This window comes from Carettochelys insculpta, chromosome 29 (assembly GCF_033958435.1).
Source record: "Carettochelys insculpta isolate YL-2023 chromosome 29, ASM3395843v1, whole genome shotgun sequence".
Taxonomy (NCBI): Eukaryota; Metazoa; Chordata; order Testudines; family Carettochelyidae; genus Carettochelys; species Carettochelys insculpta.
In genome coordinates this window covers 8,096,215-8,109,759 of record NC_134165.1, presented here as the reverse complement: position 1 = coordinate 8,109,759, position 13,545 = coordinate 8,096,215, and the positions used below count along the sequence as shown (strand labels likewise).

At 51.5% G+C, this 13,545-nt stretch overlaps 1 protein-coding gene across 1 annotated transcript in view; it reads left to right on the top strand.

Moving 5' to 3' along the window:
* The window catches only part of HACL2 (2-hydroxyacyl-CoA lyase 2), a 53,428-nt gene that overhangs the window by 16,274 nt on the left and 23,609 nt on the right, over positions 1 to 13,545 (top strand). Inside the window, exon 2 of the mRNA XM_074979460.1 lies at positions 13,157 to 13,315. Within this exon, the coding sequence (XP_074835561.1) occupies positions 13,190 to 13,315 (126 nt within the window). The 5' untranslated portion in view covers positions 13,157 to 13,189. The remainder of the gene's footprint in view (positions 1 to 13,156; positions 13,316 to 13,545) is intronic.

The window sequence follows — 13,545 nt, the reverse complement described above, 5'->3', positions numbered from 1 at the left end:
GGCAAAAAAAGCATTGAGTACTTCAGCTTTTCCTGCATCATCTGTCACTAAGTTACCTCCGTCATCCAGTAATGGCCCCACACCTTCTCTGATAACCCGTTTATTGTTCACATGCCTGTAGAAACCCTTCTTGTTACTCTTCACATCCCTTGCCAGCTGCAGTTCCAATTGTGCTTTTGCTTTCCTGATTACTGCTCGGCATTCTCCAGCCGTATATTTATACTCCTCCTTAGTCAACTGTCCATGTTTCCATTTCTTGTATGCATCCTTTATGAATTTAAGCTGAGTGAGGATTTCCCTGTTAAGCCAAGCTGGTTGCCTGCCAAGTTTGCATTTCTTACTGCGCAGCAGGATTGTTTGTCCTTGTGCCTTCAGTAAGACTTCTTTAAAATACTTCCAGTTCTCTTCAACTCTTTTCCACTTCATCTTCGTTTCCCAAGGGCTCCTGCTTATCCGGTCTCTTAGGGAGTCAAAGTCTGCCCTTCTGAAATCAAAGGTCTATGTGTTACTGCTTACCTTTCTTACTTTTGTCTGGATCATGAAATCTACGATCTCATGGTTGCTGCAGCCCAGGTTCCCTCCCACTTCTATTTCTTCTACTAGTTTGTGAGCAGCAGGTCAAGTTGCGCATGGCCCCTGGTCAGTTCCTTCAGCACTTGTACCAAGAAGTTATCCCAAATAGTCTCCAAAAACTTCCTGGATTGTCTGTGTGCTGATGTATTGGTCTCCCAACAAATGTCTGGATGATTAAAGTCTCCCATGAGAACCAGGGCCTGTGATTTGGAAGCTTCACTAAGCTGCCTGAAGAAATCCTCGTCTACCTCATCTCCCTGATCTGGTGGTCTATAACAGACACCAACTACAACATCACCTATGTTACTTCCACTTCTAAGCTTAACCCAAAGACACTCAACTGGATTTTCTCCTTCCTCCTACAGGAGTTCTGAGCAATCATACTGCTCCCTCACACAGAGCGCAACTCCTCCCCCTCTTCTCCCCTGTCTGTCCTTCCTAAACAATTTATAACCTTCCACGACCGTGCTCCAGTTATGCGAATCATCCCACCAAGTCTCTGTTATGCCAAGCACCTCATACTTGTTTGACTGTGCCAGGGCCTCTAATTCTTCCTGTTTGTTCCCCAGGCTTCTGGCATTAGTGTACAAGCATCTTAGAGAAGGGGCCGATTGGCCCACTTTCTCCTCTTCACCCAGGAAACCCACTTGATTGTTCCCTCCTCCTTCCTCACTTGCCTCCAGGCTTGTGTCACCTTCCCCCGACAAACCTAGTTTAAAGCCCTCCTCACTAGGTTTGCAAGCCTGCCCGCAAAGATGATCCGTCTTCTTTTAGTGAGGTGGATCCTGTCTTTTCTCAGCAGTCCTTGTTCACGAAACAGAATCGCATGGTCAAAGAAACCAAATCCTTCCCTGCTACACCACCTACGCAACCACACATTTACCTCTGTGATTCGACGATCCCTATGCGGACCCCTTCCTTCCACAGGGAGGATAGATGAGAAGACCACCTGTGCACCGTATTCCTTGATCTTTCTCCCAAGGGCTACGTAATCTGCTGTGATCTAGTCAAAGTTGTTCTTGGCTGTGTCATTGGCTCCTCCATGAAGAAGTAGGAAGGGGTAATAGTCTACAGGTTTAAGAATTTTTGGCAGCAACTCTGTAATATTCTGAACTCTAGCTCCAGGCAAGCAGCAAACTTGCCGGGATTCTAGGTCTGGGCAGCAGATGGATGCCTCAGTCCCTCTTAACATCTGGTCCAAGAGGTAACTGTAACAGTGACCATAGTATAATAACATTTAACATTCTTGTGGTGGGAAGAGCATCTCAGCAGTCCAGTAATGGAGCATTTAATTTCAAAAAGGGGAACTATGCAAAAATGAGAAGGTTAGTTAAACAGAAATTAAAAGGTACAGTGACTAAAGTAAAATGCTTGCAAGCTACATGGAAGCTTTTCAAAGACCCCATAGTAGAAGCCCAATTTAAATGTATACCCCAAATTTAAAAAACGTAGTAAAAAGCCCAGGAAAGAGCCACCATGGCTTAACAACCATGTAAAAGAAGCAGGTATCAGAGAGGTAGCCATGTTAGTCTATATCTTCAAAAACAACAAAAGTCCTGTGGCACTTTATAGACTAACATATGTTGGAGCGTAAGCTTTCGTGCATCTGACAAAGAGGGTCTTTGCCCACGAAAGCTTATGTCCAAAATATCTGGTAGTCTATCTGGTATCATGGGCCTTCTTGTTGTTGTGAAAGAAGTAGTGAGAGATAAAAAGGCATCTTTCTAACAAGTGGAAGTCAAATCCTAATGAGGAAAATAGAAATGAGCATAAACACCGCTAAATTACATGTAAAAATGTGATGAGAAATGTCAAAAAGGGGTTTGAAGAACAGCTAGCCAAAAACTCAAAAAAACAATACCAAAATGTTGAAGTACATCAGAAGCAGGAAGCTTGTTAGATAACCTGTGGGGCCCCTAGACAATCAAGTTACAAAAGGGGCACTCAAAGATGACAGTCGGTGCAGAGAAACTCAATGAATTTTTTGCTTTGGTCTTCACGACTGAGGATGTTAGGGAGATTAGCAAACCTGAGCTGTCGTTTGCAGGTGACAGATCCTGAGGAATTGTCCAAGATTGAAGTGTCATTTAAAGGAGGTTTTGGAACTGATTGATAAACTTAACAGTAACAAGTCACTAGGACCAGATGGCATTCACCCAAGAGTTCTGAAAGAACTCGTGTGAAATTGCAGAACGATTAACTGTGCTTTGTAATCTATCCTTTAAATTAGCTTCTGTACCCAATGACTGGAAGATAGCTAATGTAATGCCAATATTTAAAAAAGGCTCTAGAGGCATCCTGGCAATTAGACCAGTAAGTCTAACATCAGTGCTAGGCCAATTAGTTGAAACCATAGTAAAGAATAAAATTGTAAGACACTTAGAAGAACATAATGTGTTATGCGAAAATCAGCGTAGTTTCTGTAAAGGGAAATAATGTCCTGTTACTCTATTAAAATTCTTTGAGTGGGTCAGCAAATGTGGATAAGGGGGATCCAGTAGATACAACTCATCAGGAAAGAGATCTTGGAGTCGTTGTGGATAGTTCTCTGAAAAGAGCCGTGCAGTGTGCAGCAGCAGTCAAAAAAGCAAACGGCATGTGTGAAATCATTTAAAAAGGGACAGAGGATAAGATGGAGAATATCTTATTGTCCTTATATGAAACCACGATATGCCTACATCTAGAATACTGAATGCAGATGTGGTCTCTTCATCTCAAAAAAGATATATTGCCATTAGAAAAGGTTCAAAAAAGGGCCATTAAAATTATTAGGGGTTTGGAAAGGGTCCTATGTGAAGAGAAATTGGAGACTAGGACCTTTTAGCTTAGAAAAGAGGAGACTAAGGGGGGATCTGAGAGAGGTGTGTAAAATTATGTGTGGTGTGGAAAAAGTGAACAAGGAAAAATTATTTATTTGTTCCTGTAATACCAGAACTAGAGGACACCAAATGAAATTAATGGGCAGCAGGTTTACAACACAACACATCATCTACTTCTTCACACAACACACGGTCAACCTGTGGAACTCATTGCCGGAGGAGGCTGTGAAGGTTAGGACTATAACAGCATTTAAAAAAACTGAATAGATTCATCGAGGTTAGGTCCATTAATGGCTGTTAGCCAAGATGTGTAAGAGATGGTGTCCTTAGCTTTTGTTTGTCAGAAGCTGGAGATGGAGGGCAGGAGAGAGATGGCTTGATCATTACCTGTTTGGTTCACTCTCTCTCGGGCACCTGGCATTGACCACTGTTGGCAGACAGGATACTGGGCTGGATAGACCTTTGGTGTGACCCAGTATGGCCATTCTTATGTTCAGCCAAAGACCTCAGACACCAAAAGCTAAATATAAAGATCCCAAAATGTATTATCAGTGATTTCAAGGAGGATACGCTTTTTGTGCATTGTGGGGGCAGATTCATAGTTTTGAACTCTTGGGGTTGGTAGTGCTGTACATACCAGTTGAGAGTGTCTCTGTCCATGTCCAAAAGCCCAGACAGAGGCCAGGATCCTAGAAAAGATAAGAAACTGAGTCCTTTGACATTGCCGTTTCCTTACACTGGTTCACCTCCACCGGCTAACAGCTGCACCTTTGCACTGGAATCCTCCACCCCTGCCCCACAGGGTAACCAAATGCAAAGCCCTCTGCCCTTCCTCCTGGCTTCAGAAGCATGTCAGCTTGGGCAGCTCTCTGGCCAGTGCGGTTTGCATTGTGGCGGAGGCAGCCATCGTGGCTTCCCAGACCAAGCAGTGTCCTCTGTGGCTGGTATCATGTGGGTACTGGGAGATGTATGTGTGGGTAAGTCCCTGTGTGCTGCCCCTCCCCCCCGCCACCAGCCACACAAGTGTGACTAAACTCCCCTCCCACCCCAAATATTTTGTGGACAAGATTAGGGAAGTGCTTGATCTCCAGATGACTTCCCCCCCCAACCCCCCAGCTGGGAGTTTGAGACCCGCCCCCCCGCCTTATTCATCCTACCCTCCTGCTCTTCTGTGTAGTAGATTTAACCCTCTTGCAATCACTGAGTGGCAATGGAAACCAGAGTATAGATGGAAACCAAGGTGTGCATGGGAATTATAAAAAATATTCCAGAAGAGTCCCACTGTGTCATGTAAGGTAGTCAAATATTATTGCAAAGCAGCATTAAAAACCACTGGGTGTCTCTACACTACAAAGAAATTTTGAAAGGGGGAACATCGAAAAACAAAATGGAAATAAGGGATTTCAAAATAGCGCAGCTCCACACACAAGACGGATCGCTGTACTGCTCTGCTATTTCAAAAGAACACACTCTCTTTCAAAAAATGGAGGATCTGTACAGGAAAAACGGGCTATTTCAAAATAAGCAGCTCGGAAACATCACACACGGGGTCACATGGCTGACAAGCCCTTCCGAGTCACACAGCCAACAGAGCCCTTAAAAGGCCCCTCCCAAAAGCATCCACCCTGCGCACGCACACAGCCCAGCAGAGCCGTACACAGCACTGCGTGGACTGTGCACCAAGAACTGAGGGGAGAATGGAGCAGCAGCAGCTGCCAGCGTCTGATGCTGGCACCATCACTGGGACCCAGGTGGTCATCGCCATCCTGGACATGGTGGATGCCCTGGAGACCACCTTCCCACCCACATGGGTCCTGCAGGCCCTGCCAAGGGGGCAGCCGCCGCTCCCCATCCCCCACGGCGCCTCTGGAGGCACCCCACTAGTGGGGAGTGGTGGGACAGGCTGGTACTGGGCCAGTGGGACGATGAAAGGTGGCTCGCAAATTTGAGGATGACGAAGCAGACATCCATGGAGCTGTGTCAGTGGCTCTCACCCGCCCTGCAGCCCATGGACACCCGCATGTGGCCCGTGCTCCCAGTCGAGAAGCATGTGGGGATCACCCTCTGGAAGCTGGCCACCCTGGACAAACATCGTTCAGTGGGGCACCAATTCGGAGTGGGCAAGGCCATCGTGGGAGCTGTCCTCCTGGAGGTAAGTCAGATAAGGGCCCCACGCCCTCCCCAGGAAGGGGCAGGGGGCCTCCAGGTGGGGGGCCTGCAGGGCCAGGCGGCTCCCCCCATGCGCAGGCCCACGTGTCGGTGCCTCCCTACAGGTGGTCCAGGCCATCAGCCGCTGCCTCCTGCGGAGGGTCGTCTGCCTTGGCAACCTGGATGACGCCATGGCGAGTTCGCAGCCCTCGGATTCCTGAACTGCTTCAGCGCGCTTGATGGCATGCACGTTGCTATCCACGCCCCAGACCATGGTGCAGGACGCTCTATAAACCGCAAGGGGTACCGCTCGGTGGCACTGCAAGCGCTCGTCGATGCCTGGGGCCAGTTTAGTGACATATGCATGGGCTGGTCCGGTTGAACCCATGATGCTTGGGTACTCCGCAACTCCTGGCTGGGGCGGCGCATGGAGGAGGGCGGCCCCTACATCCCTGCCCGGGAGCTCCCCATGGGGGACACAACAGTGCCACCCTGTATAGTGGCCGATGGGGCGTACCCATTACGGCCGTAGCTGATGCGCCCGTACACTGGGCACACCACCACCAGCCAGGACGTTTTTAACAACTGCCTGAACCACGCCCGCAACACCGTTGAGCAGGCCTTGGGACGCCTTGAAGGGTGTTGCTGATGCCTCAACGCGCGGCTGGACGTTAGCCTGCCCAACGTCCCCGGGGTGGTCGCGGCCTGTTGCACGCTGCACAATTTGGTGGAGGGAGAACAGGAGCGCTACCTGCCCGGCTGGGCTGCGGACCATGGCTGGCTAGGAGCAGCTGCCCACGGCCCCATGCTTCCAGGCACATCATGAAGGGGTTAAGGTATGGGAAGCCCTCTGGGAGGCTTTTGAGCAGGAGCCATGCTGACCTCCACCTGGCACATGGCTCTCACCCACCCTGCAGCATGGCCCCCTCCCGCCCCCCAGGGGACACTGGGGTGTACGAAAGGGTTTATTAACTGGGGACTAGCTATATGTAAATAAATGGCTGTTAAACAAGGGCGTGGGGTCTTCCTATTGGGGCTAAATATGGGGGGAACGGGGAGAACTATATACAATGGGGCAGGCCCCCGCCCCCACAGGCAGGCCTAGTCCCCCACGGGGTGGAGGGGCGAGATCCCTGGCGGGTACAGGTGCCCCTGCTGCCCCTAGTGCGGGGGCCCTGTTGGGGCTGGGAGGGGGCCTGGAAGGACAGGGAGGTAGGGTTGTTCAGGGGCTGAAGAACGGGGGGCTGGGTGAGGTGAGGCGGGGCAGGGGCGGGGGTGGCTGGCCAGGGAGGGGACCCCCCTCCTGGCTGGCACTGGCGACCAGCCTGTTGGCCAGGGCAAGATGAGTGGATGGGCTGACGGTGGGTGGGATGAGGGTGATGTGTTTGGGGGCAGCAGTGGGCATGGATCTAGGAGCAGCTGGGGGGGCCAGCCGTCAGGGCTGTGACCACCTTGGCCCAGACCTCCCTCTGCCAGGCCCTGTCCTCCTGCTCCATGAGCAGCCACTCCTGGAGCACGGCGGTCTGCTCCCGGATGGCTGCGGTGTAGGCCTTCACCACCTCCTGGGCGTTGGGCCGTCCGGGTCTGGCCAGGCGGCAGCTGGGGCAATGGGGAGGAGGGGTCTCCAGCTCCATCTGATGGTGGCACAGGTGTGGTCCAGCCCTCAGAGGATGATGCTGTGGAGACACAAGGGGAAAGTGACCACCCATCACTGCTGTCGCCCAGGCCCAGAGTCTCCATCCACGTCATCCCCGGGCCATTCCCCGAGGTGGTGCCTCCCCTGCCGACCCCCCTTGGGGCTCCTGTGTGCCCACTGGGACCTCATCTGTGGGGCAATTGCTGGCTTCAGCCTGGCCCCCTCATCCCTCCCCGGTTGGGCAGGCTAGGGTGCTGTCCATGGGTGCAGGTGCTGGATGGCGCTGTGCTTGGGTCTGGGACGGGGCAGGGTACCGTGGGATAGGCCCCACCACCCAGGCCAACTGATCCACCTGTCACCTACCTGGCGCTCCGGAGAACAGGTCCAAGGACACCGGCCTCAAGGGTACCTGGCTGGAGGTATTGGAGCTCACTGCAATGACTAATGGGCCCCCCCTTCTCCGAGTCGCTCCCGGGCCCTGCAGGTGTGGTCTGGCTGGAGGGTCGCAGCTGCTCCAGTGGGTCTGTCTCCCGATTGGTGTGTGGCCCGCACGTGTCCACCAGCACTGCCAGCTCTGGGACGTCCTTCGGGCCGAGGAGCTGTTGCAGTGCCCGGTAGTGTGGGCACCTCGGACCGGCTCCGGTTCCCGATTGGCTGCGGGCATCCTTGGCCCAGCTGTAGGCCTGCCTGAGCTCTTTACTTTGGAGTGGACCTGAGCGGCTGTGCACTGGGGTGTCCTTGCTTCCGCAGCCCCAAGGACAGCCGCTGAAAGGCAGCTGTGTTGCGGGGCCTCCCGGTGCTGTGGAGCAGCACCTCCTCATCCGCCCAGAGGCTGAGAAGGTCTTTTACCTTGGCCTCTGTCTAGGATGGGCTCTCTCCTTCTCTGGCCCTGGCTGTCCTCCGGCAACCCCTCGGGTGGGGAAGAGGGGGCCTTCTGGGGTGCCCCAGAGTGCGGGGGGCTCGCCATCCCACTGATGAGCTAGGTGGTACTCGGTCTGGCTGCTGGAGCATGTATATGGCTGAGTTTATGCTTCCCTAGCCCTGTGCATGCTCAGCTTCCTGCACGGGGTTTCTGGAGCCATGCAGCTTTAAGGGGCTGGCCCAGGGACCATAGAGCCCTGCCAGGGCTTGCTAGCGCGTCTCCCGTGCTCCCTGGAGCTGCCACCAGGACGGACCCGCAGGAGTGTCTACACGTGCATTATTTCGAACTTTTATTTCAAAAGGGGCTGCTGTTCCCAATCCCAGATGGGAAGAGCGGTTTCGAAATTTGGGCCCATTTGCACTGAAAACAATTTTGAAAGAGGCTGTTGAGCATGTGGACGCTCCGCAGCCTCTTTTGAAATTGGGCCCACTTTCGAAATTAATTTCGAAATAAAGTGGTCGTGTAGACGCACCCACTGTGCTGTGTCATAGTCTGAAAACTTGCATTGATGCAGATTGTCGCTAGCATCCTGGGGTCTGGAGCAGGCTGTGACTCAGCAACCCGGGCACCAGGGGTCAATGCAAGGCAGAGTTGTACTGTAAAGCTCCTGTTACTACAACAAAGCCCCACCTGTACAGAGCCTAATGCTACAGAAGTCTGTTTTTTCAGACCCACCACTGCCTTAGCTTTGCAAACACTTAGGAAGCTGACACCTGTCCTGTGGTGTAGGGAGGGGATTCTGAAAATTTAATTGCGCTAAAGATAGCTGTGCCCTTTGTATGCTGCTGGGAAGGGTGATACAGATATGTGGTCCAAAGGGCAAGTTGAGATCTGCCTTTAGTCAGGTTTTCAAAGAGGGAAGAGCTCCACCCACCCACTTGTGCAAATGAGCATATATTGAACTGCCCCCACCCTGATTTGTAAGGATAGACCTGATGTTCCCCTTGTATTAGGAAGCACACATGTGATCCTCTCCCCATGTTAATGAGCCTGTTATGAATCCCTCCCAACAGCAGAAAATGGCCCTGTGAGCTTCACTTGCCTGCCATGCACTGGGCATCTGCAGTGCTGGGACCTTCTTTATGCAAAGATAGGGGCTTTGCATTACGCCTGGCTCCCTCATTTCTGTTCCCCTCACCTTCCTTGTGATGTGATGGGGCCATTCCCCCGTAGAAGCAATTCTGCTTGCAAGGTTTATGCTTGGGAAATGTTTAAGTTGTTTATCATCACATTTGGGTCTCTGTCAGTCATTCTGTGCTGGTTTCCTCAGTAGCTTGGCTTTGCCTGGTCATATGCTGCGTGCAGTGTTTTGGAGCTACTCAGAGACAAGTCTCAACTTAGGAAGCAGCCTCTTCTTGGCCATTTCTACAAAAATTTTTGGGAAGGGGCCTTCTGGAAGCCGCCCCCCCGCCCCCTCCCAGTCCGTGCTTCTACATGGCATTTTGGAGTCCAGAAGAACGGTCTTCTGGACTCCAAATCACATGACCTTATGCTAACGCGGCGCAGGGAATTTGCATCTGTGCCTCATTACCATCTTTCACACCCTCTATTAGCATGCCACTTCTGAAGGAAGTGGCCTCTTTAGAAATGGCCCTTGTGTCTCAAGATTTCCAACTGCGGGATGCAAATTGTTCTGCTCCTACACCTTCTATATTGCCCAAGACCAGCTTCAGTGTGCCCTCCTGGTCATAAACGGAGTGAGTTAGGGTCATAAATGTTGGGCGCTATTTCGAAGTTAACTTCGACGTTAGACAGCGAGACGTCGAAGTCGCTAACCCCATGAGGGGATGGGAATAGCGCCCTACTTCGATGTTCAACGTCGAAGTAGGGAACATGTAGACGATCCGCGTCCTGCAACATCGAAATAGCGGGCAACTAACAACACCACAAACTCACAACACAAACTTCTCTTCAATTTACATTGGAGTGCTTGCACCATTTGAAATCCTGGGGTCTCTGAATATGATTAGTAACATGTGATATCAGCCTACTACTGCCTCAGCTCCCCTTGCCCCCATACACTCACAGCTTCTGGTGCTTTCCTGAGCCTTTCATCTTTCAGTAAAGAAACTATGAAAGGTGGAGGGAGCTGCAGGTTCTGGTGGCTGCCTTATATCATCAGACCTGGGGAGCAAGATCTGGTCTGCCAAGTATTTCTCTCCCGTCCTCACAGCTGATTAGCAGAGCATGCATATTTAGAGCCAGCGACGTGTTCAGCTGCCTCTCCTGCCCACCCCACCTTGTTCTGTCTGCACCAAAGCTGCTCCTAGGATTCCCCTGCTAGCTGTGCAGAGGAGGAAGTGGGTGGAGGGGAGAGGGTAGTGCTGAAGTCAGGGTGTTCCCTGCCCCGTACCCCATCTCTGGAGAGCAGAGAGAGGGAGACACAGCAGACCTGAGCCGCGTCTACATGTGCACGCTACTTCAAAGTAGCGGCGCCAACTTCGAAATAGCGCCCGTCACGGCTACACGTGTTGGGCGCTATTTCAAAGTTAACTTCGATGTTAGGCAGTGAGACATCGAAGTCGCTAACCCCATGAGGGGATGGGAATAGCGCCCTACTTCGACGTTCAACGTCGAAGTAGGGAACGTGTAGACGATCCGCGTCCTGCAACATCAAAATAGCGGGGTCCTCCATGGCGGCCATCAGCTGAGGGGTTGAGAGATGCTCTCTCTCCAGCCCCTGCGGGGCTCTATGGTCACCGTGTGCAGCAGCCCTCAGCCCAGGGCTTCTGGCTGCTGCTGCTGCAGCTGGGGATCCATGTTGCATGCACAGGGTCTGCAACTAGTTGTCGGCTCTGTGTATCTTGTGCTGTTTAGTGCAAGTGTGTCTGGGAGGGGCCCTTTAAGGGAGCGGCTTGCTGTTGAGTCCGCCCTGTGACCCTGTCTGCCACTGTTCCTGGCACCCTTATTTTGATGTGTGCTACTTTGGCGTGTAGATGTTCCCTCACAGCGCCTATTTCGATGTGGTGCTGCCCAACGTCGACGTTCAACGTCGACGTTGCCAGCCCTGGAGGACGTGTAGACACTATTCATCGAAATAAGCTATTTCAATGTAGCGTGCACGTGTAGACGTAGCCCTGGTCAAGTCTGAAGCATGAGTGGTAAGTGACTCAGAAGTGTAGCCGAGGGGAGGAGGAAGATGACAGAGGGTCGCTTCTCAGAAACTTATCCAGCTGCACCCAGTACACACACTGTTGAATATTACACATATCTAGACTGTGACATGCGCTCAGATGCTGTCACATATATATTGCAGCACACATACAAACTGTGTCAGTCTGTCACACACTGTTTCTCTTTCATGCACGCAATCTATCTCTTTGTCTCCCCTAGCCCCAAGACCCTGCCCCTTCCATGGATCCCAAGTGAGCCCATGACCAGTAACAAAATTTGTGGAGTGCCTTTTCTGTGAAAATTATTGCCCACCCGTCTTTATATGATTTTTCACAAAGATAATGTTTGTTATCCAGCCCTATTCAGCATTGCTCTTCAAGGTAGACAGAAACTTCCATCTTAATCAGTCCGTAATCTTGCCAGTATTTTCCCTGTGACCTTCAGCCAAGCTGCTCGCTTTCAGCTCTCCCTCAGCCAAGCTGCTCATTTTAGACACTAAGAAATCATTTGCTTTTTGTTAGAGTACGGGGATTCATCTAGACTCTTTGTCTCTTACAGGGGAAAGGAACTTTGCATCCCAGTGCCTTTCCAAGTAAATTAGACACTATAATGTGGACGGTTATAAACATACTTGTGTTCTACTTCCACAGGGCAGACTTATTTAGGTCTATCTTATGCATATTGGAGTGCTACAGAGCTGCTCCCTGAAGCTCAGGTCATACTTTCCCAGAGTGTTAATCCCAAAATTTTGCAGCTAGGTTGGCTGCCAAATTTGATGAGGCAGCACTTCAGTTCTTACTTAAGCAGGCTTACTCATCCCACTCCACACGCCGTGGTTTTCCAAGATAGATCCTGCATGTTCATGTTCCTTACCCACTTTCCCTCTTGCTCAGAGTCCTACCTACAGTCTGGCCTGAGGAGGTGGGGAAAGGGTTGGAGCCAAACAGTATGCCAAACCCCCCCTTTTATAGCCTCAGCATCTCTGAAGGTTCAGGACTGGTGAAGGAAGGGGTAGAGGTAAACGAGAGCTCCAGTGAGCATTGCTGCGAGATGAGTCCAGGTTGCAGAGCTGGTACGTTCCTGAGGAGGCAAATATGCAAAGTGTATCTTCAAGAACAGAAACCTGCATTTCTAAATGCTGCTTGCCATAGGCACTGTCTTCCGCTGGACACCCCCTGCTCCTCCCCAGACCCAGCTTCCATCTGAACTCTTCCCTCAAGCTCCCCTTCTCATCCTGCTTCTGCTCCTGGCCCCACCCCTTCATCCTTTCCCTAATTCCATATCTGTAATGTGGGGATGATGCACCTTGGCTCCTCTCATAGCATTGGAAGGGTGAATTCATGTCTGGCTGGGAGGCACACCACAGTTGGGAGCACCAAGGAACATCCAATATCTACAGGTTTGTAGCCCGAAGAGGCTAAGAGCTTTGCTGGGCAAGTCTAGTGCTACTCTGGAACACCATATCTAAAGCCAGCGGCAGCACTACATCTTATGTTACATCAGGGTTAGACGCCTACTGTGGTGACAGATGATTCTGCTAGATAGCTCTGGTCATTTGCCATGTCTCCATTGTGGTACTGTCTCTAAGTTATGCACAATTTTTAAAAAAAACAAACAAGGGGCATGGGGCTTTAGTTGGCACCAGAAGAGGGGCTAGATGGTGGGGAAGGGTCTGACTACTCTGGCATGGGAGGGAAGAGGGGCCGGCTGTTCTGCTTGGGGCAGAAGAAGGTCCGGCAGCTCTGGTGGGAGGAAGAGGGACTAGTTGCTCCCTCAGCAGGGAGAGGAGGTGGATGCTCTGGCAGAAGGAATAAGTCCTGTCCACCATAGCAGCTGGAAAGGATCTCGCCATTCTGGCAGAGACTGGCCACTGTGAAAAGGGGGAGTGACTGGTAGTATGTGGGGGAGCAACTGATTATGTTCTGTGCATGCCTTTTACAATAGGAGTGTGTGGATTTTGTCCCTCGGGTTGCTTCCATGGATTCTGCTCCTGACTCACTCAGCAGCTGCTCCTGCTACTGTGCCTGGCTCCTTGTGCTTCTGGGAACAGCTCTGATTGGGGCAGCTCACAGACTGGGGCTGATCTACCAGCTCTGGCATAAGGTAAGGTTGAGACTGTAAGACGGTTACACAGCGACTCCTGCCATGTATGGCTTAAACAGAGCGGGAGGGGATGCAAGTGCATGAGGGGAGCTTGGGTAGCATCTGCACAGAGATCCCAGGACAGACTTACTGCACTGGCTGATCAGGATTATATGCCAAAGAGACTGCTAAGAGCAGAAGTGCACATGGTGAGGATGCTCCCATCGCAAGCTCTCAGGAGTGCGCAGAAC